This window comes from Sinocyclocheilus grahami, unplaced genomic scaffold (assembly GCF_001515645.1).
Source record: "Sinocyclocheilus grahami isolate Dianchi unplaced genomic scaffold, SAMN03320097.WGS_v1.1 scaffold523.1, whole genome shotgun sequence".
Classification (NCBI taxonomy): domain Eukaryota; kingdom Metazoa; phylum Chordata; class Actinopteri; order Cypriniformes; family Cyprinidae; genus Sinocyclocheilus; species Sinocyclocheilus grahami.
In genome coordinates, this window is record NW_015505702.1 from 730,954 (window position 1) to 756,535 (window position 25,582).

General features: G+C 35.6%; 1 protein-coding gene across 1 annotated transcript in view; it reads left to right on the top strand.

The window, feature by feature from the left end:
* Positions 1-25,582, top strand: part of cntnap5a (contactin associated protein family member 5a) — a 77,222-nt gene that overhangs the window by 26,126 nt on the left and 25,514 nt on the right. Inside the window, exons 2-12 of the mRNA XM_016237701.1 lie at positions 20-130; positions 1,523-1,716; positions 8,603-8,750; positions 12,116-12,319; positions 12,521-12,705; positions 14,686-14,829; positions 16,467-16,740; positions 17,897-17,914; positions 21,879-21,995; positions 22,451-22,570; positions 24,008-24,208. Of these exons, the coding sequence (XP_016093187.1) occupies positions 20-130; positions 1,523-1,716; positions 8,603-8,750; positions 12,116-12,319; positions 12,521-12,705; positions 14,686-14,829; positions 16,467-16,740; positions 17,897-17,914; positions 21,879-21,995; positions 22,451-22,570; positions 24,008-24,208 (1,716 nt within the window). The remainder of the gene's footprint in view (positions 1-19; positions 131-1,522; positions 1,717-8,602; positions 8,751-12,115; positions 12,320-12,520; positions 12,706-14,685; positions 14,830-16,466; positions 16,741-17,896; positions 17,915-21,878; positions 21,996-22,450; positions 22,571-24,007; positions 24,209-25,582) is intronic.

Genomic DNA, 25,582 nt, shown 5'->3' on the forward strand with positions numbered 1-25,582 from the left:
TTATTATTGTGTTATCCAGACAGCTGTGATGGATCTCTGGCATCTCTTCTGCCTGCAACTTCCTTTCAGAGCTCTTCACATTTCTCAGACAGTCGGGCTGCGTACTTTGCCAAATTAAACAAAAGAGATGGTAAGTTCTCCTTTGCATGTTAATTCATCCATACGTGTCAATTAAGGAGACCATATAAATTACACTTGGGAAATTGAAGCCGTCATAGTGTTATGGGAGCCTTTTATTCATGAATTCTTTGAACCTACAGTAACCGTTTTTTTGCCTATAGACTGCATGCTATACTGACTATTTATTGACATATTTGAGTTTGTAATGCTGTCATTCTTTTACATGTGTAAATATTTACACAATACTGTTCAAAAGTTTAGGGTCTGTAAGAAATTAATAGTTTTATGTGACACTAATGTGACACTGAAGATTGGAGTAATGGCTGATTAAAATTCAGCTTTATCATCAGATAATTAAAAATGAAATTATTCAAATAGAAAACAGTTATTTTACATTGTGATAATATTTTACAATGTTACGGTTTATGCTGTATTTCGGATTAAATAAATGCAGTTTTGGTGTGAAAAATAGTCTTTCAAAAACATTTTAAAAATCTTGCCAACCCTAAACTTTTGAACAGTAGTGTACATGTTCATATATTTATGTATATTGTGTAAGGTTTGTTTAAGGTTATATCATACAACTGTTATGCAACATTTTATACAATTAAACAATGCTTTTTTTCTTATTTAAAATTTCCAAGGCAATGTATCAAAAATATTTTCATGATAATGCTTCATCATCAGTATAAACCTTGTATCTCAACTTTTTGTTTAAAACCAAATAAATAAATCACGGGGAAAAGATGAAGATCATTAAATCATTCATGTGAATTTAATTCATGCCCAAAATGACAAGAAAGAAAACCATAACTCCATCTCCAGAAAATTGCAGGCTTGATACATTATTGAGATTTCGCTTTTCGCATGTCCTCTGAGCTATTTATAAATGTGACCAACCTTAACCGCATGCATCTGTAACAAACTAAATGATTCCTCTCTCTAGGGGGTCTGTGTAAAAGCTGCTTCTTTCAAGTCAGAGGTCCCCAGTTTAAAATTCTGCTCTGATCTGCTCCTGTGGTGTCCGCAGTGCTTGAGTAATGAACTTCTCTCCCTGATTCAGACCAATTTCTCCATGCAGTGAGCTGGAGGATTGTGGAGGCAGAAATGCAACTTTATATGGAACACATGTGCTGGCAGATCCAAAGTGAATGTTGTACATGTTAAGCGAGGTCAAGAGGTTGATGCTTCTTGGTTTGTTTTGGAGTGGAGGCATCTACTGATTGACAGCAGCTCACACTATGAATACAAAACCAACTGAAAGCCAAATTGAAATGCAGTTGTGATAGTTTCATGTAGTTGCTCAAATGAAAGCCAGTGCCAATTTCCTCTCCATCATATGACACTCAAAATCGAATAATGTTTTGATAAACATTGACAGAGGGCTTATGGGGTTCTCTAGGAGGAGGTGGGTGGAGCCCAGAGTCGACGGACAGGTCACCCTGGTTGCAAGTTGACCTCCAGGACCGAATGGAGGTGACAGCGGTGGCCACGCAAGGTCGTCATGGCAGCAATGATTGGGTCAGTGCCTACATGCTCCTGTACAGTGACACCGGACGCATCTGGAAGCAGTACATGTTAGAGGACAATGTTGGGGTAAGTGTGTGTATTCCATTTCACCCTGTTGGGGCTTATTTTGCAAAAATAACTGGCTGCTTATCTTATATATCTTATATAGCTGCTTATCTTAAATATTGATTTTGCTTTAAATTATTTTATTATGTGAGAGGAAAAAGACTGTGGAGTGATAAAATACAGCAAACTAGCACAGCTATAGGAAATAGACTGTCTGGGGCAACTGTAAATTATACAGTTTAGTATTACACGGTGCACTGGAATACGCAATTCTGATTGGTCAATCGCAGCATTCTGCAGTTGAATATTTTTGTGTAATGATCTTTAAACTGTATATTTCACCATTGTCCCTGACAACCAATTTCCTACAATGGACTAGTTCAATGCTTCTCTTATCACTCTGCAGTCTCTTTCTTCTCACATAATCATATAATTTCAACTCAAATCAATATTTCATGTCAATTTATTTATTTATTTGGTGAGTAATAAGTGGGATAATGTACATTCACCCGGTCATTAGGGCAAAATAAACCCCTTCTTTGCTTTGTGTCAGGGTTCTGACCGGCCTGTTTGGATTCAATTTCCAAAGAGCATGTGAAACTAAGATCATTATCCTTTTGATTATCTCTTTTAGCGGCTGAATATTTACTGCTTTAATTGATTACGCATCACCTATGCTGCTGCAGATAGTCTTGTTTTGAATATCTTTAGTGCAGCTTATTTTCATGCGCTGAAAAGTTCTGATCCCATTAACTGAACTCTGAGTTCAGTTACGAACATACGAATTGCTGCTAGCAATTTCTGAGATTCCTGAAATAGATTGTTCTAATGATGTTGAACCTGCCACAGCCTCTCAATCATTGCAGGTGTTTGAAGAGAGCTTGATGCTGAGCCAGCAACGCATCTATTGTCTTTGTCTTCAGGCTTGGCCTCTACACTTAGAACGCTTGTAAATTACAGAATTTTCATCGTCCCCTGTTGCTGCTTTGTAATTATATTCAAACGATGAGACCGCTGCTTTATTAAAGATATAATGGCATTTTCAAAGTGTGTTTAATTAAAAGAGAAGATTACAGTCAAGTAAGCTGTAATTAGCTTTTAATGTGGTGGAAATGTAGAATAAAGTTGATCAGAAGTGTAAAGTTAACACTGCTCAACAGTGTGAAGCAATGCGGTAATAATAATAATGTCTGCAGTCTCTCTCAGCTTTATTAATATTCCAGCAGCACTTTTATTTGATACACAATAGGCTCATTATAAAGCTTGGAATGTTTGACATGATATACAGTAAGAAATGGTTTATATTCACTGTCATTCTGAGTCATGCTGTGCTGTCATGTGTAAAGGATTGATTTAGTAATCTGTATATAAATGCTTCTGAGGTAGCAGTCAATTGGTTTTATTTATATTCTGTTTACAATTATGTGTCATTCACCAGGTTTAGGGGATTGATCCTTGCCCTTTTACATAAGGATACATCCATTCATCATATAAAAGAAATTCACAAACAGAAATATATTCCCATAAGTGAGGTATTGAAAATATACATTTTCATCAATGGTAATTAAGATTATGTAAGTTTATATATCTATATAGTGAGTTGAAACACCAGAATTTATTGTAATGCAATAATTAGCTTTAAATCTTATGTATTCAGTAAAATCTACACATTTTCACACCCAATGTAATAAATACTGTTCTTTTGAACTTTCTATCCATCAAAGAATCTTGGGGCGAAAGTATCACAGTATCCACAAAAATATTTAGCAACACCAGATTTCAACATTAATAATAGTAAAAAATGGTTTGTAAAAGAAGGTGTCTGCTAAATGAAAAGAATGACTTGTCAATCAAAAGAATAAGAATAAAAACACTCTTAATTTGTTGTCAAGATGGTGCTTTGACTTAATGAGCGTTGTATCTGAATCTGCTGAGGAAAGCTGCCAAATGTTTTGGGCTAAGATGATGGCCCATCCGCAGAGCTTGTTTGCCTCTGCTGTATGTCAGAGGTCTTCTTATAGGAAGGTGTGAATGGGCTCCCCGAAGTGGCAGATAATTGCTCTCTCCAGTCTGCACTGCTGTGGCTGCTGAGTGTGTTGATGTGTAATAGTGTTTGCTGTGAGACCGAGGAGGATAGAGAGGAAGGAGCAAGTACATTTTGTAAAAGCATGCATTTATTGTATATTTAATCAATAATCAGTCAACAATAACAGTCAGTTTTATGCATTAGTCAGGTGTTGATTTTTGGTTAAACGTTTGAGATCCGGACAGCTCATGTCACATTAATATTGTGGCCCTGGTGAACTGAAGACAGGCTAGCATTTCAAAAGCAGAAATAGCTGTTGACATGTATCTTGCTGGAGTTTCACTGACACATTTCATTCTTTGTCTTCATCTTGTATTGCCGTCATCTCCTGGCAGGGAAACAGGATTCGCCTACGTTGACCGAAAATTGCTGACTGCATAAGCTTTGTGGGGGCCTCACCACAGTCATTTCTTCCGTCTTATAGCCTGTGGGGCTTTGAGCTATTGAGCTGTGTTCATGCCGTCCTTTGTCATTTTCTTTTCGCAGACAGTCTGTGTGTGAGTGAAGTGTGCTAGTGTCTCTGGGATGCGAAAAGGATAGCCAGAGAATTCCCAGTCTAACAGGGAGGATGACAGGAATCAAACTGGAACATGCTAACAACATGACAGATGTTAAAACTGACAGTTATGTAGTCATGACATCCAGGTTACCTCCATATGGTGGATCATTTTGCTTTCAAGCAGTGCTGTATTGACAGAAATACCTTTATTTTCTCTTTGTCCTTTTTTTATTTGTTGTTCTCTTTTTCTTTCCTTTTTGACAGAAGAGATTTCAAGCTTGCATTCTCACCATCAATGTATAAGTCCTGCTTCACACCACACATTTATTTTGGTGGTCATATTAACAGGTTACAGTATTCACACTGTGAGCATGAGCGGAGCAATGTGGATACTATAATTTGTTTGGAGCCTAGCTGAAGTAGGAGCATAGCTGAATTAGGTGTAAGTTGAGTATTGGCACTGAGCCCACATAAAGTAGCTCTCTGAACTATTGTGAAAACAATATGGTTTTCCTCATTCCCTCAAATGAAATTTCATGACAATCAAATGTGTAATAATCTTAATGGGCAACTTCTAGCTATTAATATTATTATTTTTTTATTTATAGCAATTTTTGAACAGAATAGGTAGTAAAACATGCCTAGTAGTCCTTAATCAGGAGGGACACACTTTAAGTGTTTTTTGTATATATAAGTGGATGTACCCTGCTCAAAAGGGCGGATTTTGTGAAATCCTGGCAGTACATTCAAGCAAATCTTAGGATTAATACCACAAAGGTTTTACCTTACGACATCAAAACTGTTGTTGTGCTTGAATAAATAGAATGTTCAAAAGTGACAAACTAAGTCTTTGAACTCATTAAGCTTTTATCATTGACACAATTTTTTTTATTTATAGCAATTTTTGAACAGAATAGGTAGTAAAACATGCCTAGTAGTCCTTAATCAGGAGGGACACACTTTAAGTGTTTTTTGTATATATAAGTGGATGTACCCTGCTCAAAAGGGCGGATTTTGTGAAATCCTGGCAGTACATTAAAGCAAATCTTAGGATTAATACCACAAAGGTTTTACCTTACGACATCAAAACTGTTGTTGTGCTTGAATAAATAGAATGTTCAAAAGTGACAAACTAAGTCTTTGAACTCATTAAGCTTTTATCATTGACACAATTCTGTTTTTGAACTAGTTAGTTCCATTGCACTAAACTATCAAAAGCTACATAAAACAAACTATTCTCTCTTTCAATTTCTTATATGTGAGGAAATATTTGCTATATATAGTTATATTGAAAATATTAGTTCTTTCAGTTTGAACTAGCACATTTTAGTTATAAAAAATGTCAGAAAATTATGCATTTGAATCATTTTCCCTTATCCATGTATAAGTTCTGTAAGGGAAATAAAACAAATGACTTTTGTCATATTGACTTTTAAAGTCACTTGTTGTGATGTTTGTTTTGTATGCAGCAATAAAATAATCTTCATTTCAGACCTTTCTTAGCAAAGATATGCTAATAATAGTGATTATTTGTTTAATTAATCAGCGTATTATTTAATTATTTTGATTTTATTTTTAATTAATTGACAGCCCTAAATATGATATATTATATAATTATTATATATTATTATATTATGTTTTATATTATATCAATTTTGCTCGTCAGTTCATCTTGTTATTGTTCTCAAGCAGTAATCGCATGTCATTGATTATGGGTAGCTAAATCAACTAATTTCTTTCTATATTCCTCTTTCTCACCTTCCATCTCTCATCCATACCTCTCAGGTCTCACGTTACACAGAGGCTTGAGCAGCCCCATAGGCAATCGATAGGAGGACCCATGGTTTCGTTAGATTAGCTTGCTTAAAGCATGAGCCTGGTGGCCCATTCGGGTGCCATAAAGTATAATTGATGTAAAAGTCTGCGACGCATTCAGCCATAGCAGGCAAGAATCAGATTCGCAGAAGTGTGTGTGCTAAAAAAATCACCTAGTGTGTGAGTTTCTCACTTGGCTCACAGTACACATGCTAGCGACACCCTTACAGCTCTCAGACAATGATGAAATCGTCACTTGCCAGGCCTTTGGATCTCTTTAGATATTTAATCTGTTTTCTGTTTCACTGAATGACTGAAAATAAAACATTCATGATGTTTCCTAGTGCAGGCAATGCACACTGGAGACAGAGAGAGGGAAGGAAGAGACTTCTTGTCTGTCATCTGGGGACAGTTTTGCTGTCTTAGCTCTCATTTAAACATGGTCACAGAGGCACTGAGGTGCTGTCTATTTCTGACACTCTCGGGCCCTCGCTTCTCCGGGGACAGAGTGCAATTCAATGCTTAGAGTAGGTCAGTGGAAGCTCGATTCAACACATGGGCAACGCAAAAACTGATTTCTGTTGATACAAAGTTGTAAAACATTCATCATGTGTTATTTTTAAATTATCCTATCAAAGAATTTTCATTTAGTTTAAGTTTTTTCATCTAAAAATGTGTTTTATTTTATTAAAACTTTTTTTTATCGTTTTAGGTTCAGTTAACAATAATAACTTTGGTTTGCTATTTGAATGAACTGTCTCCAGTCTTTTATAAGAGACATAGCAAGCACCGACAAGTGTTTTACTGTCAAATAACAAATACAAAACCCACCCCAATTGAGCTCATCTTGTGTTGGCTCTTCTTTCTGATGTGAATTCACACTGGTTTTAGGGAAGCGATGACTGGTGAATCACAGGAGGATGTAACAGTTGCAGACGTAACCGGGCTGATGAAACGGTCCATGGAGAGTCTGTGATAACGCCAGCAGTGCACAGGGGCTTAATGAAGGAGGAGGAGGTCTAGCAGAAGTCCATACAGGAATAGAGTTAATGAAGTGTAGAGAGAAGCTGTTTACGTGGGCAGCCTGTAACCGGGGCATCTCCCCAGCTCCGCTGTGCCCTTGGGCTGAGGTGAGCTGATAGGTAATTGGATGGATGTATTGTTGTTTTCTTTTTTCCCTCTCAGAGGTGGAAAAAGAGAGAGGAAGAAGCAGTCAGGGACAGGACGTTGTCGTCACTGAGTGCTCAAATGAGAGTGTCGATGAAAAGCTGGTGATGTAATGACAATGTGCTCATGTTGCTATTGATGCATTTAACAATGGAAAACTACCTAAACTGCTTTACAAAAGGAAGGAGAAGTATCATAAAGTACAGAACTGATTTGATATGAAAATAATGATTATCAGTGCAAAAAAAGCTTTCAAAATGCATAAATGAGATTAAAACAACTAAAAATAAAATAAAATAATAAAATAAAATAAGAGTAAGAGTAACAGAGTAACATTTTGAAAACCACCCTTGCATTTTACAAAAATGTCTTGCTGATATTTAATCTCACAGTGAAGATATATTTGTGTGCACAGAAGAAAGTCAGAAAGACAGAATTTTCATTTTTGGATGGACAATTCCTTTAAGAGTGGAGTCTTTAAAGTAGATCTTCCACAAACTCCAGTGCACCGCGCTTGCTTATTTACAAATGTGCTATCCGTAATACTTTTGGCTAGTGCAGTATTTCTTTTTCCAAATGTGTCTGCAAGCAAAACAAAACAGGGCCTTTAAAGTCACTAATGTCAGATTGTTGTTTTTGCTGGCGTCATAACAGCATTTCTGGGCTGTGAGTGGCTCACCAGGGGAGGTGATGATAATGTTGATGTTATTTATCTCAAAGGGACATGGAAAAGTCTATCTTAGAAAAAAGTCGATGTTTTCTTTTTGTGATTAATCCGTAACCATGTGGCGTTTTGGTCATCGGTTCTCATGTTCCATGCAAGTCTCAACTGTGAAGTGACTCGGGTGCAAATTACTGTCAAATTATGAGTGCTAGCAGATGAAAATCGAGTTGACATTTACATAAACTGTTACGACCTTCAAAAGAAATACTGCTCTTTGCATTCAACTGGATTGGCATATTCATAAATAGCATTTCATCTGCAGAAAATGTCTGATTAAAATATTATAGGGCACTTTCCAATAATGTGGTGTAAAATAGTACTTGAAAATGCCAATTGTTTGTTTGAAACCCCTGTTTGTTTGTTTTTTTTTTGCTAACAATCAAAGTGTAAAATAAATGGACTGATAATTAATACTGATAATTTTAAAAAATAAAAATTATTATTTTTAAACTAATTAGCATTATTACCTTTAATAATCAAATTTCCTAATATATCTAATACTTCTCACAACAAAAACATGGATTTGTGCCTCTATTGCTTCAGAAAACTTCTGAGACAACAAAGTGTACCATATTCATGAAAAGTGAAAACCATTTTCTTTTTTGTCTGTTTACAGAGGTTGGTGGGTAATGTGAATCCAGACAGCGTGGTCCACCATAAACTCAGCCAGTCTATCAGAACCCGGTTCCTCCGCTTTGTTCCTCTGGAGTGGAGCCCCAGTGGCCGGGTGGGCATCAGAGTGGCTGTGTATGGCTGTGCTTACCGTGAGTGAGAGTATTTAATGTTTAAAACATAATATTACAAATGTCTAGCAGGCATTTTACTTTCTCAGACATAACAGTTACATGTCTTACATTTATTTTTAGTGATAAGCAGTATTTCTGTGATCAGCTTTACAGTTGGAGTTCAGATGTACACAAAAATGGTGTGGATTTTCACTCAGAAATTGCTAGTAAATTTCACAATTAATTACTAAGAAACAGCAAATAATGCATTGAATTAAACATAAAATTTTAGTAGAAAAGCTGAAATAGTTTTTTCATGTAAAACATACTCCAATAATCTTTGTGGTAGCACTTTAGGGACCAATTCTCACTATTAACTAGTTGCTTATTAGCATGCATATTACTAGCATATTGGCTGCATATTACCATTTATGAAGTATATATTAATGCCTTATTCTGCAGGACCATATTCATATTCCCTTAATCCTACCCAATACCTAAACTTAACAACTACCTTACTAACTATTAATAAGCAGTAATTAGGAGTTTATTGAGGCAAAAGTCATAGTTAATAGTTAGTTAATTGTGAGAATAGGACCTTAAAATAAAGTATGACCATCTTTGTTTCATTTATATCTTTGAAAAATATTTTTTACAGTGTACATTTCCATATTATGCAGTTTCTCTCATGTTTTTTATCATTCCATGAGAGAGCTGTAAGAAAAGAAAAGAGTTGCATAAGAAGGATTACAGAAGCATCCTAGATCCCATAACAGTTCACAGAGCACATTTCCACAGTCTTGGTAACAGGGACAATAAAATAGTTGCGACACAGTATATAAGGTGATAACATTACCCATAATTCTTGCTGCTGATCTTCACATGCCTTCTGTCTTTGTCCTTTTCTAGTCACACAGTATTTTTTCCAGGTGTTGAATTAAGGTGATACATATAATTCATTGCATGACAACAGCAGTTTCACTCTGTTTTCCTTTAAATGAAGGTCGTTTAATGACTTTCTTTGATTATACTTTTCCAAAACTGAACAAAGATGTCCAAATATCAGACACTTATCAGCCTGTGTTAGCTAGAAAAAAAGTATCTTTAATGATATTTACATCCTTAAAATGGATCAGTGTTTGAATTACAAAGCATTCATAAAAAGGTCCCTCAGTTAGCGCCTTCATTATTCCATGGCATGATCCATGTATTAAACTCGAATGAATGTGTGCTTTGCAGATACATGCTGCATGAAGAATCTCAGTTCAGCTGTCTGTGCTAATCAACCACAGACACTTAAAGAATTCACATGCAAATCCCATGACAAATCTGAACCAGTTTTGATATGATGAATCTATAAGCACTTGTCTGACTAAAATACACTGGATCATGAGTGCCGAATATAACCTTGAAAGAAGAGCATAAATGTTCTTTTAATTATACATGATTTGATGGCTAGTGCTCACTGGTAGTGCGGTGATTGCACCTAACAGCTCAGATGAACTTGAGCCGCATATCACATAATAAGCAAAATACTAATGCTAATCAGCCAACTGCTGTGACAGTTGTGAACTCAAGCTGAACCTGCGAATGGTAGAATACTATATAAGTGTCATTATCACGACTGCAAGATTGCTATGCCCAGACTACGTACCTCATAGCTCACAGTATCCTTATTTGACCAAACGGAGCAGTTGCTTATTATCATCAGAAATAGGTCATTATATTCAATGCTGGAATATATGCAGGCTTTTCTACTTTGCTTCACTAATCCAAAAAAGGAGGCATTCATTTTCTCTCTATTTTTTAAACTCATTCTTTCATTCATTTTTTCTGTAGGCTTTAGGGTTTTACATCATTATGAGTGCCAGCAAAACACCAATAAAGAGATTTCTGCAAAACAACTGTGCAGACATGCATGGGAGTTTGTGTTTTGATCCTAAGAATATTTAGACTATTTTGGTCTAACAAAAAGTCATATGTTTAAAAGACAACGAAGAAAAATTTTTAAACTTTTGTCTTGGAACATTGGGTCGCACTGGCTGCATTGCTCAAATGGGTAATAGGGAATTGAGACATAGCAGACGCTTTCCTTCAATGTCAAATGCCTTTTTGACCATCTCAAGACAAACTTAATTGACTTTCTGAGTCTCTAACGTTTTTCTTCTTGTACAAGGAGAAACAGGAATTCTTCTCTTTTACTTTAGGAAGCTGAAAATTGAGAAACAACATTTCTGTTTACCAATAGCCTATTTAATAAAGAATTGAGGATGGGCAGCAGCTGATCGCATTACGTTATGTCATTCAGACACTAGATTTAAACATTTGTGAAATGCTTGATTCACTGAGTTCATCGTCTGTGCTGGGAGCTTTTGAGCCCCATTAACTTGTTTGATTAAAACATCAAAGGAGAAAGGTTCTCCTGTAAGAACTGTACTAATATCTTCAGAGATGCCAGTCATTTTATGATAGCCTCCCATTAAAAATAGCTCAGTTACAACTCCAGTTTAAAGCTGAAATATGCTACACAAGTTCTGCATGGATTTTTGCACCAAATTGTAGTCTGGACAAGTTGAGATTCGTTGCTGAAAGCCTGTAGATTTTGGGACGTCAGAGTTGACAGACTTCACAGAAAACTGCGTAGTGTATGATGGGCACAGATTTTTTTTTGCATTAGGCTATGATTCTATCCAGTTTATCAGACATGTTGAGTCGGTGATGAGTCTGCTTACAGACAGGAGGTCGAGCAGTTGGCTGTCTGGTGCAGTCTTATTCATCGTACGTGTAAACATACCTGGCAATAAAGCTCATTCTGATTCTGATTCTGATTCTGATGTTTAATATGTTGAGCCAATAAAAAAAAAACACATTGTTCTTATTTGTCAGCATCTCCTAGCAACGAGGCACGTTTCTGCATGAGTTTGTTGTATTCAAATGGCATGAAATTCTAGTAGTGTGTGATCCTCATTCATTTTGTGTATGTTTGTCCAGTTTTTCTTTTTAACTTTACAAAATCAGCTAATGTATGATGGCTAGTGTTTTAAAAGTTTTTCATATTTTAAAATTTGTGTAGTGTATTCTAGCCTTGGGTTACATAAATTACTTTTTGCTGTTATACTTGATTGTGAATTTGTATTGTCAGTTTGTAAATATGTTGTTTCCTAAAATGTTCCTAGCAACAAATTCAAGGCATCTGCAAATCTGCAAATCACAGCTTTAGCAGTTTAGTCAATCTCATTTTCTAGTTTCATCATGATTTTTATTATTGTAAAAACATTAAATGTGAAATGACTCTCCAATTACTCTGTTCTTCTGTGTAGTATTATTTTATTTGTTATTTAAATTTTGAGTGAAATGAGAATATCTTCAGTAGGAGTTTCATACAAAATCTCATGTGTTTATAGGATCGTATGTGACTGATTTTGATGGCAGAAGCTCTTTGCTCTACCGATTCAACCAGAAGTCTATGAGCACAGTGAAAGATGTTATATCATTGCGATTTAAGAGTCGACAGGCAGAAGGTGTTTTACTGCATGGGGAAGGCCAGCGAGGAGATTATATCACTCTGGAGCTTCATCGTGGCAGACTGGCTTTGCATCTGAACCTGGGTGAGTTACAGTACTGAGGGAAGTTAGCAACTTCAAAGGTTTGAAGTATTCAATATTTAACCATAGCTACTTTGGAGTGGAGACAGACTATTGATAAAATTCATAAGAATGCATTATTAAGTAAAATATTAATACATATGCTAATGAATATATGTCGTGTTAGTAGCATATGACTCATGAGATACCTCTTCTAACTGGCAGATGACAGCAGGGTGAGATCCAGCAGTGCTCGTATGGTGGTCACTCTAGGAAGTCTCCTGGATGATCTGCACTGGCACTCCGTTCTGATCGAACGCTTTAACAAGCAGGTCAACTTCACTTTGGACAGACACACTCAGCACTTCAGGACCAAGGGTGATGGAGACTCTCTAGAGGTCGACTATGAGGTTGGTCTCTGGGACCCTGTAATTTCCTGTTTTTTGAAATGACAAGTCTTTGAGGTGGCAGACTCTACATATGTGGAATTTGTCTGATGGAGATACAGTTGTATGCAGCTGTGTGCAAAAGTTGGCCTTTTAAATGGTCTGTAGTCCTTGAAATAAAATAATAAAATAAAATAAAATCTTAAGTGTGTCATGATCCTTCAGAAATCATTCTGATATGCTGATTTAATGATTTCTTTTTTCTTTTACTTTTTTTATTACTAACAATGTTTAAAACAGTTGTACTGCTTAATATTTTTGTGGAATCCATTATATTTTTTTCAGGATAAAAATAAAACATAAAGAAAAGAACTGCATTCATTTGAAATGGTAAAGACATTTATAATGTTACAAAAGAATTCTGTCACTTTGATAAATGTAATACATCCTTGCTGAATAAAATTAATTTCTTTTTTGTTTTAAATGTACCCCAAAAATTTGAATGTTTTTGTATACCAAACATGCTGATATAAATTTAATATAATATAATAATATATAATATATAAAATCATAATTAATTAATTGAACAAATAATTCAATAAGTGATTGAACTAATTGGATAATAAGCCTTTTGAAGAGGGCAAAAAAAAGATAAGATGCTCCAACCAACAGATGAAAATCAGGTGTTTGAGGTAATAATATAACTAGCACAGACAAAAAGATTATATGTACAGTATTACAGTATTCTCTTCATCACACAGTTTTAGTTTTCAGGGAGCCTAGGAAAAGGATTTTTAAAGACCCATGAGGCACTAGATTTCAAAACCACAAGAAAATACATTATTGATCATTGAGGGGAAATTTTGAGTTCATAAATCCACTGTGATGGAGTATCTGCCTCCCCTCGTTTCCCCAGCTCTCCAGTGGCTGTCCCAGAGCCAGACTTACAATAGAAGTCGAAGGCTAACTGTAGCGCAGCTGATGAGGTGCACCTGAAGTAAATAGCACTATAAAGGCATCAGTTCACCTCACCTATGAGAGACACCACTGTTCTATGTATGAGTTGCACAAGGTCTCCTCCAGATCCCGGAATGGCATGACATAGCTTGGCTGCCACTGAGACGATGACCGCCTGGCCACAGACTGACCTTTATTTCCCACAGCAGCAAGGACTCTCCAGTTGCCTTGTCATGCTTCCTAATTACATAATCGTCTTGTTCATTTATATATTTATTTTGAAATGTAAGCCCCTGTGATCCTACTGTTTTTGAATGGAAACTCACTAGTGCCTTCTGTATAAAGGCACATGACTGGACTGGATGTTCCCAGTGTCTTTTTAAAGAAAGTATTGTGGACAGATGTGCAGTGTAGAAAGAACTAGAAGATTTTTGCCAACAAAAAAAAATGTTCCAAGAAAGAAAAACATTCAAAATAGTTTGAAACTGCCCTGCAGCTGAGCAGCACAGCAGAGTAACTTCTGGAATGTATCCATACATTTTATACAACCATGTCAGATTCTCCATACGTGAGATGGAGCTTAACAGAAAGAAGCTCGGACAGCATAACAATGATCCTTCATAGAATCTGCAACTAAATGGAGTTTGAAGAAATTTCATATTTGGAAAAGCCAAGTCAAGTCCTGACCTTAAACCCACTGAAATATTGTGGCATGACCTGAAACAAATCATGCAAGACAGCCCGAAATACCAAAGACTTCAGGCATTTTGTTTACCACAACGGTGTGCTAAGCCAGTCTCAAGACAATGTTCAGAAGCAGTGTTTCATTTTATGGGAGCCTATGAGGAATATATACAATTTCTATTTATAAAGATAATTTTAAATAGAAATTTGTATATACATATATGTAGTGGCATTTATCCTTCCATCCAATTTAGAATATATTGTAATACTGGATAGAAATAGAAAGCGAGCACATTTGATATTTTATTCATGATTATATATGTTTTGAGACGGGATATGTGTTTTATTCATTCTCTAAATCAGCTAAGCTTTGGTGGGATCCCACTGCCAGGTAAACCAGGAACCTTCATTCGACGTAACTTTCATGGCTGCATGGAGAACCTCTACTACAATGGAGTGAACGTCATCGACTTGGCGAAACGGAGAAAACCTCAGATATACAGTGTGGTAAGCATTTGGTTTATTATGAGAAATGGGTTCTGAACTTGTGATGCTGTGATCCTCTCACTCAAATGTAATGCTTCAGTTGTGCTGTATGTAATTTATCCTTCCATCCAATTTAGAATATATTGTAATACTGGATAGAAATAGAAAGCGAGCACATTTGATATTTTATTCATGATTATATATGTTTTGAGACAGGATATGTGTTTTATTCATTCTCTAAATCAGCTAAGCTTTGGTGGGATCCCACTGCCAGGTAAACCAGGAACCTTCATTCGACGTAACTTTCATGGCTGCATGGAGAACCTCTACTACAATGGAGTGAACGTCATCGACTTGGCGAAACGGAGAAAACCGCAGATATACAGTGTGGTAAGCATTTGGTTTATTATGAGAAATGGGTTCTGAACTTGTGATGCTGTGATCCTCTCACTCAAATGTAATGCTTCAGTTGTGCTGTATGTATTATAACATGTCCAAACATATTACTTCTGCCACTTCGGTATCAGCAGGAATCTTTAAAGGTGTGCGCAAACTGAGCCGAGTTTCACACGTTAGCTTTTTTCAATTTCTTTTCTCAGCAATTTCACAAATCATGTTTTTCAATCACATTTGAATTCTCTCTTCCTGCAAAACAGCTGCTTGTTAGAAATTATCACATCACATTCCTGTATATTTCCACTTCAGAGGAGGGATGACTGGCATTCTGTCTAGCTCTGTAAAATACAAAAATGCGCTCACGTTACACAGCTTAGGGCTGTCAGGTTGGAGAAGGTCTGCTGAGGCTTCAGTTCAGCAGTCTGGTGTCTGTATAGCCCTGTGGCACAGGGATCAATGAGGTGTTCACCTCACACTGCAGTAACCTTTTCATGCCTACGTGAGCTTCTGTCCTGCAGATGTGCTCTCTGTGCTTCTGTTGCTCTCCGTGGAGCTGCGCTGGTGACATTTATCCAGACCGCCTGCTGCCTTTGTGGGTTTAGCCTGTCTGGCTCTCAGCCTCTCCAGTTCTCTTGTGACCCTTCAGCTTGTTTCCTCTTTTCCTCTTTTTTTTTCTTTGACATAATTTCTTGTGCTACCAGCTTTCTCAGTTGCATCTAATTTTTCACATTTCAGCAATGACAACTCTTATTTTTAGGAAGGTTTTCAACTGCAGTTCATATAAACAATGACTTGAATAAATCTTTTCTATGATGAGCATGTTCTAATATCTGTATTAAAATTCTTTGTAATATATTTTTAAAGTGCATAATTACAACAATTTAAATATTTTAAGAAAACTTGCTTTGCTGCTTATGAATATATGCACAGTGAAACTGCAGTGAAATGAACAGTGAAACATAAAACAAGGAATTATATATGATATACACTAACATATATTCAAGATGAAAAGAAAACTTTTATTACATTTTACATGATAATTACACAAAAAGACTAAATGAAACTTTAAAAAAATTGAATACATTTTTGAAATCATCAAATACAAATTCTAAGTAGAAGTAGTGAGTTTTTAAGAATGTAGCATGTTTTAAACCAATTTTTTTAAATGAGATTTGCATTTCTTTATTGTTATTGTGATTGCCATTTGGTCATCCCCTGCTTGCATGTAAACCAATGCTTTGGCGTTCTCCCTTCTCTCACAGGGCAACGTGACCTTTTCCTGCTCGGAACCACAGCTGGTGGCCGCCACATTTCAGAGTTCCAGCAGCAGCTTTCTGTTGCTGCCAGCACCTGCACTGATCCTGGAGGACCTTTCAGTGCGCCTGCAATTTCGCACATGGAACCCTGATGGCCTGCTGCTGTCCAGTCCACTAATCTCTGGTCAGGAGCCCCGTTACCTGATTTTGCAGATCAGCAGTGGGCGCCTCCATCTCACACACCAGACATCAGCACTGAAGATGTCAGAAGTGTCCGCTGGTGAGGAGACCCTTTCTGCTCTTCAGTAGCTTGACTTTAAATGCCAGTTATCTCAAATATACAGTTCAGATAGTTGAATTGGGGGTGCTTGGTGGACAAACCCTGCTGAAAAAGCATGTTAAACCAGTCTAGGTTTGTTTGCTGGTCTTAGTTGGTTTCCCAGGCTGCAGAGCGTTTCCTAAAAGCATTTTTAACCAACTATGGTCCCATCATAAGAAACATAAGCAAGTTCAATGATTCAGTGTATAGTTCCAAAGAACATTTGCAAAGTTGTGTGGTTGAAGTTCATCTCTTAACCAGTGGTAAGATGTATAGTTTTTTTGTTAGTATGACATAAACTTAAATAGACCGTGCTCATGCTATAAAATTCCTACAATTTTGGGAAACAGTCATGACAAGCTAGGTAATTTCTCCAACATTGCATTATACTATGGTAGTTAACCAGCGAGTTACATTGTTGTACAGAAAACACACCCCCATGGCTCTGGCTGGTCTGTTGGATGGTTTAAGAGGGGTTTTGGCTTCTATAAACAAGCTTAAAAAAAACAGCTTGGCCAGGCTGGGAGACCAGTTTAAACCAGCTAAGACCAGAAAGGCAGTTTTTTTTCAGTAAGGTGGGTATAATTTCAGAATTACACTTTGTTCTTTAAATGCTATTGAGGCCAGGCTAAGAAGAACTACTACAATAAATACAATAATTGCTCAATTGAAATTAAACCTGACTTCGGAGAATAATTGAAACTAGATTAAGGCGCTCTAGTATGGACCAGAGACATGAGCACCATACAAAATGATCTTTATTGAGTCACATCACATAACAACAGATCAGTAATACATAATAGAAGGCCATATCCTCAAATCTTACCATAAAATATTTTACACAAAGGAGAATTCACACCATCACTCATATAATCCTATCCATCGATAATAGTAAAAATATGACAAAAACACAATAAAACAAACTCTCTAAATCACATACAGGTCTGAAGGCTGAAGGCCCAGATTGTTGTCTTGGATGGCTTTACAGTATGTGTGTGGTTTGTTTGACATCGTAATATGGTTTATATATGACCATATCATTCTGTATGTTGCACTAAAAGGCATTTAATGTTCATAAATATATATTAAAACAGTATGTGGCATTTTTGATTGACAGGTCAGAGGGTGAATGATGGTTTGTGACCAACGATGGGTAATGATATCTTCAGTTATACATCTGTTGGAGACTAAGAGGATGCACACTATTGTTCAAAAGTTTGTTTGATTTTTTTGATCATTTTGAAAGAAGTCTCTTATGCTCACCAAGGCTGCATTCATTTGATCAAAAATACAGTAAAAGAGTAATACTATGAATACTAAAATAACTTTTAAAATACATTTCTATTTTAACAAAGTATTTTAAAATGCATCGATAGTAAATTATCAGTGTTAATAATCAATTATTTTTGGTTGAATTCTTTAATGAATTCTTTAAAGAATAGAAAGTTCAAAGAACATAATTTGTTTGAAGTAGAAGTTCAAATAATGTATAATATATTTTATGTATTTACATTTTTGTCACTTTTAATCTGTTTTATGTGTCCTTGCTGAATAAAGGCATTCAATTCTTTAAAAAATGTTATTGACCCCAAACTTCTGAACTGTAGTGTTTCCTACAATATTCATCATAATTATTCTAAAAGATTCTATAGAAAATCTTATTTAATAACTTAAACCTAAGTTATTATTAAAATCAGATTGCTGATTAAAGGAATAGTTCACCCAAAAATGAAACGCTCACAACACACAACAGAACTTGAATTGTTCTGAAAGGATAAGTCATTTACTGAATTGCATAATTGAATACATTTAATGAAATATATAAATTAAAAATACAAATTTCTGTAGATGGTTTTTAAAATTCATATATGCATGTCTTTGAATTTGAGTTAATTTTAATTCTACTTCCTTACATTCAGTTCTATACTGTTTGCTATCTCAGGTCAAATTTAATTAAAATTCAGAAACAAGCCTGAAACTATCCTTTAATTCAGACATAATTCAGTTCTATCCTGGGAAAAATATTCTCACCTTTAGTATATTTTGCACTATTCAGAAGCACCCAAATTGCTCTACTTTAACCGGCTCCCCGTACTGGCTTTTATTCAGTCTCTCAATGTGTTTTATTTGACGGCAGGGACATGTCCCACTGGCTTCTCTGTACAGCAGGATTTTATTAATAGTGAACTTGTATGAACATGACAAGACCCCTCCATCAGTGGCAAGTCTAAATCATTCATGAGCAGCTGTCATAGTCTGAGGGCCTCCGCTGTGAGCTATGTGACAGTTTTTGTGAGCCTGCCAGAGGGCGAATGCTCCCGGCTGCTAGACTGAACCTTTCCTCCGTCTCTGTTCTCTCTGTACACAGCCTCAGACTGCGTCTCTGATAATCAAGTGCCAAAATAGCTGACCCCTGGAATGTTTTGCCCTCTTTTGGGTTTTGGATATTGTCAAAGAGAGCTTCTCCATGGAGACAAATTTGTTTTTTTGTCTAGCTCTTACATTTTCAAACTTAATGAAGCCTCAGTGGAAGACATCCATTTCTTTATTTTAATGATGTAGTCCTTATTTTGTCTGAAGGTGGTGACACATGGGAAACCATTTCAAGTGAGGTTTCTCCAAATGAGCTATAAGAGCTTATCAGAAATAGTTTGGCTATCACATAAAAACAGTGTTGAGGAATGACTAACTAAAAGTAACAATATTATAGTTCTGTGTCAATTATAAATAGTATCAAAGTATTATATTTGTATATTTTTATAAAGAAGTTTCCTCCCTCCCCCTACCTAATACCTGAGTGTATTGTCTTAGATAGTAATGTGTAGTTTATTACAGGAGTTTTTATAATTATTTTTAACAATGGGGTAATTTTAATTATTTTATTCTATTGACATCAGTTATTAGAGTTAACAGATATGCTGTCTATTTAATAAGATCAAAAAGTGAAAAAGTCCGTAAAAAAGTAAAAATCAATTAAATATATTTCCATCCATCCATTCTCTAAACAGCTTGTTGCTAGAATTTTGGAGCCTATCAAAGGTTTTTTTTTTTTAGTAAATATTAAGTTATAACTTACTATTTTTTCACACAGTATAAATAGTAATCAATTTTATACATGAGCATACATTACCGTTCAAAATTTGGGGTTGGTAAGATTCAACAAGGCTGCATTTATTTGATCAAAAATACAATAAAACCAATAATATTGTGAAATATGATTGCAATTTAAAATATGAGGTTTTAATATATTTTAAATGTAGTTTATTTCATGTGATGGCAAAACTGAATTTTCAGCAACCATTACTTCAGTCTGGTACTCAAGAAACATTTCTAATTGTTGTCACTGTTGAAAACAGTTGTGCTGCTTAATTTGTTTGTGGAAACCATGATACATTTTCTTCAGGATTTTTTGCAAAGCCTTTACTGATAATTTTGAGTAATTTAGTGCATCCTTGCTGAAAAAAAAACCGCTTACCCAGAACTTTTGAACAGTAGTGTATGAACATAGCCTTTTTATTTTACAAGGGTATCATCATGTTTGGGGGTCCTTATTGGCGTCAGTTTGAAAACCCCAAAATAACCTTAATATTGCTGCATGTGTCTTCTTGATAATAAGATTATTCATTCTCATGTCACGATTATGTTTTTATTCCCTTCAATTTTGACATATGTGTTAGTTCTCCATTAATTGATGTCACTATATTACAGTTATGGCTTTATATTGCTAATAATATTAATGCTCTTCTAAATGTTTAATGTTACTGAAATATTAAAGTGACTGTTATATGATTTAATGGGACTTATATTAGACCAGTTAAAATCACCAATGGAGATCGGTCGTCCATCATTCATTGAAAACACACACACAGTGTGTCCTGTTTTTTTCACATTACAAACCTTACAACAAATTTTCTGGTCATTGACTTTTACTTTAGACAATGTCCCTTTACCAGAAACCTCGATCACTAAGGGCGGTTTATTGCTGCAGAGCAGTTCTGCACATTGGTTGGCATAATTTTATGGTCCAGCAAAACCTTTTTTCAAGCATGACTAGAAATAGCACAGAGGTAATGAAATCATCACCTGAAACTGTATCCAGCCTGCAGTTGACTCTCCCTGTAGTGGTTAATGGCTGTTTGAATGGCTGTATTGTACGTGAAGGCCTCGTAAAGTGGGCTCTTCAGGGACCAGGCGTGCAAACTGAGCTCTGTGAAATAATATATGCATGCCTAAAAGGCTGGTAATTGTGAAGGTTAAGCAGACAAATTAAAGCGTTATTAATCAACACGTCCCCAGCAAGCATATCAATTTTTTTGTATGTCTGTGTATTATTTTACAGGCATCGCATTAAAGACTTTCCTACACTGAAAAAATCAAAAGCTCATCTAGCACTCTTATTGAGGAAAACAGATGGATGAAATGAGCTGAAATTTGCTGAATCATCCTAAATCCTAAACGTTTTGTATATTAATATTCATGTACATTATTTCTTCAGTATTCTATACAGGGTTAAGATTACATTTCTTGTTATCCAGTACTACACTAAATGCCTCTATTGCGTAAGCTTTTAGCTTTAGATTATTTTGTTCTTTCATTTGTAAAAAGGTTCCCTTTGTTACAGATCATGAACCATCATGGCTTTTTTTTTTTTTAATTCTTGAAAAGAAAATTAATTTTCTGCAGGCAATTGACAGTCACATCAACCCTGTCTCTGATATTCCTCTCACACAAATTCACATATTCATTTGACCATTTCTAAATTAGATCCAGCTGCACTTGATATAAAATATTCTGTCAAAAGCCCAACGATTCTCTTGATTTAACAGACTGTTTTATTACAGCCACATTACGGTCTATTTCAATGCCAGCAACAGACAACTTAATTGTATGCTGATATACTCGTTCAGTCTCCGAAAATTGATTTTGACTTGAGATGGACATGTTGTCGGTTCTCTGTCATCTGAGGACTTTAATTCAAAATAAGCCTGATGCTGACTGCTTATATTCTGTTTCAAATTACTTTGTAATTCTTGGTCACAATTAAATTGTTCAAATTTTTTTTACTGTATATTTGAACTAAATGTTTGTGTATCTCTTTTTATGTGACAGGTGTCTGTATAATTTTTGTGAGCATGGCAGCCGGTGTTCCCAGACATGGTCTTCTTTCTCCTGTGATTGCACTGGTACAGGATACAGTGGAGCTACATGCCATAACTGTAGGTCTGCGCAATGGATTCCTACATTTCAAACACACTTTCTGTATATTTATTATGTCAGGCGTACACACAAGGGAAGGTTATATTTGCAGCACCTAAGTTTTAGACTTTTTAAACTAAATAGTAATTTACATTATTTCACTGTCTAAGTTCCCTTAGGGTTTTTTGAATTTACGAAGTTTTTCATTTACGGAGAATTTACGGAGTTTACGCTCTGAAAACACGCACACAATACAAAAACTAACATGACATACATTGTATGTATTATGAAATACAGATCTGTGTTTTTTGCTCAATGTGTTTTTAACAGGAATCATCTTTACATAATGTTTGTTAAAAGTACAGACATCTAGACAGCACTGTTTCGTACAGAAGATCTAAACAGTAGCCTTGATCTTTGTGAAATGTTTCAGGTGCTTTGATGAAATCTTGTATTCCCTGTTTGTATTTTTTAGCCGTCTATGAAGCGTCATGTGAACACTACAGGCTTGCAGGAAGCACTTCTGGATATTTCTCTATAGATCCTGATGGAAGTGGCCCTCTTGATCCTATTCAGGTCTACTGTAATATTACAGGTCAGTTATTTCTTTCTACCCCCAGCTCAAATGCTAGATTTGACCAAACTGATATATCTTTCTCGTGTGTTTTACTCAGTTTAAAAGTCATTATTAACAGGGTCTGAAATTAACACCTTCCGAATAGGTAACACATCAATTTACTAGCCAATTTGGCGGGTCATGATTCATAGATTATGCCCTCCAATCAGGAGCCTCCAACATTAACTAAACAATGTGTAAGGAGGATCACACACTGGACGATAAGCATTACATTTTTAAAATGCAAATACATTGTTTTCTATGAATGTACATACACTGCATCACTCAGCATCTGTCGGAGATGCCCAGCTATATATGACTTCAGGGGCTGTTCAAAATCCTGCTACGCCATTTACATAGTTTTAAAATAAATTACATTAACAACAATTTGGGACAAATATTTGAAGGTACTGACTTCACCCTAAGCTGGAAGATTTTGTATATATATTTTTTTTCATTATTGTAGCTTGAATAAAGTGAATGCTTCATATAGTAATATATAGATCGCTTTTTCTTTTTCCATTTGCACTGTTTTCAGACTCAGTGATACCACTTTGTTCATTCTTGAATTGAACTTTTGCCTGCATACTAGTGATTAGATTCACTGTTTTTGACTGCCGCCTTGAACTTGAGAATGCGAGTACAGATTGACGCATCCTCCCGTGTCCGATTTGGATGCATATCAGTCAGTGGAGGATAGACTTCAATATGCTGAATTCAGTACGCTGACTTTTGTGGGGAAACAGCTGATCCCTTTATCAATTGACAGCCTGTCTGCTAATCTTCAATGTGTTTGCCATTAAACATTAATTTTGGAGTGAGCTATATTTGGGAATTACAACAAACATGGTTTTATAAGAGAAGTCACCATGCAGTAATTTTGTTTTTATTTCTATTTTATTTTTATGGTTTCCACAAAGAATGATTGACTGTTGTAAAACTGAAAGCCATTTAATGATTAGTATCCGATTTAATAATAAATATATTTAAATCTAAAGCGTGATTTTGAATAAGCAGTGAATCTGGTTCATTTCTGTTATTTTTGTTTTGGGTAGTAGAAGTTCTGAATGGCCAGTAACTTAATTTATTAGGGGGAAAAAGTTCATTTCAAAAGCTGATTATAAAATAAATACATCTTTGCATAGATAAGATAGACAGTCACCTTGGATGGCAGCATTCTCTGGGGCAGGCCAGGGCACGGCACTGTCATCTAATTTTCTTGCTCAATGAAAATTTATGTTTTGGTATGTAACTCCTTGTTTATTTCATTTTATTTTATTTTATTATTTATAATCCTACATTTGTTGGAAAGACATTCTATCTCCCATTTCTTAAATGGTAAAAAGACACTCACTTGTTTTGTGCCTTTTACTTGTCCTGGAATGTTGGAATAATGCTGAGTATCAAATGTTTCAGGGAACAAAGTGTGGACAGAGGTTCGTCACAACAGCTCGAATGCAGTCAGAGTACGAGGCTCTACACCGCAGAAGCCATATGTCGGATGGTTTAATTATAGCGCCTCATCTGAACAGCTGAAGGCCCTGGTGTCTCTGTCAGAACACTGTGAGCAAAAAATCGCATACCACTGCAGAAGGTCACGGCTGTTTAACCCCTGGGGTAAGTACTGGCCTTAGCCTCTCAGTGTTTAGGTATGTATCAATGCTGTAAAAACAATCAAAGCTAGATTTACTAGACTGATTTTGTCAGGTGCTAATAGGAAAAATTATTTTCTTCTTTTTATTTATTTTGAATTATGATGAAATATGAAATCAGCGTAAATCAGACATGTCACTTTTGAAGAGAATTTTACATGCAGACATTTTGGTCTGTCAAAGCATCATGACAGTACATCAAGACATTTTTTTATGAAGTTTGATACTACTGTAGATAATTTTGCCATGCAAAAAGATTAGCTTCATTAGCATCTCACCAAACGTATGTGAAAAAGATCATAAAGGTCGTCCAGTGTCTGCAGAAGAAAGAGAGAGAGAGATTTTCAAAAGCTGTTATTTCAGTTTTGGCAGCTCTTGGAGGGAGTCATGTGCAGTTTTCCTCAGTTTATGAAAAATTGATGTAGCTCCGTTCCCCTGAGGCAGATATCATGTCACTGCAGACTATAAACAAGATTATTATTCCCTACATATTGTATCATAAAAATGTGTGGTTTTTTTACCTCTCTGTCTCTGTCCCTCTTACTATTAAAAGTGTGATATCTTAGTTATATGTCAGGTAAGTAGGCAATGTCTTGGTCACTTATTTACATATGAATTAAACCAAATCATACAATTATATGAGTTGAACATGCCATGTAAATATATTTCTTACCAAATCCAAAATATATTGATTTTTTAAAGATTTTTATGAGGTTATGTTGGCAGTTATTATTATTATTATTAACTAAATTCCATACAGCAATAGTAAAAAAAAAAAGAAGAAATATTAGATGTTAAAGACTTAAACATTTTTGTTTGTTTTCCCTCATAATTGTTTAACACGGATCAGTATGCATTCAATTATTTTAAGAGCTGTTGTCTAGTTTGACAGAGCACTTTCCTTTCAATTTAGAGGTGAGAGTGAATAATTATCATGGCATCACATAAAGTGTGAAGTATCTCACTCACTCACTTACAGTGAGAAGCCAGGTCTTTATAAAAATAAAAAGAATTTGATGTAGCGTCTGGACCACTCAAACACACAATATATATTTTGTTAGCTAGATTTAACAAATACTCTGTAACACCCCAGGAAGCCAAACAGGCCCCTGGTTCCATGGTAACCCTGACACCCGATACATTTACGACCTCCTGGAATTTAGGTGAAGAAAATCGCTTCCTTGCCCATAGGGAAAATCCACAAGGGAAGGACTTTTCTTTGCTAATTAATTAATAGGAAAACCTTTCTTTGAATGAACACACATGATCCTTCAGGTCATTGGGTATATTATTGTCATCGTGTATTTTGTCTTTGAAATTGTATACTGTTATGCAGGCT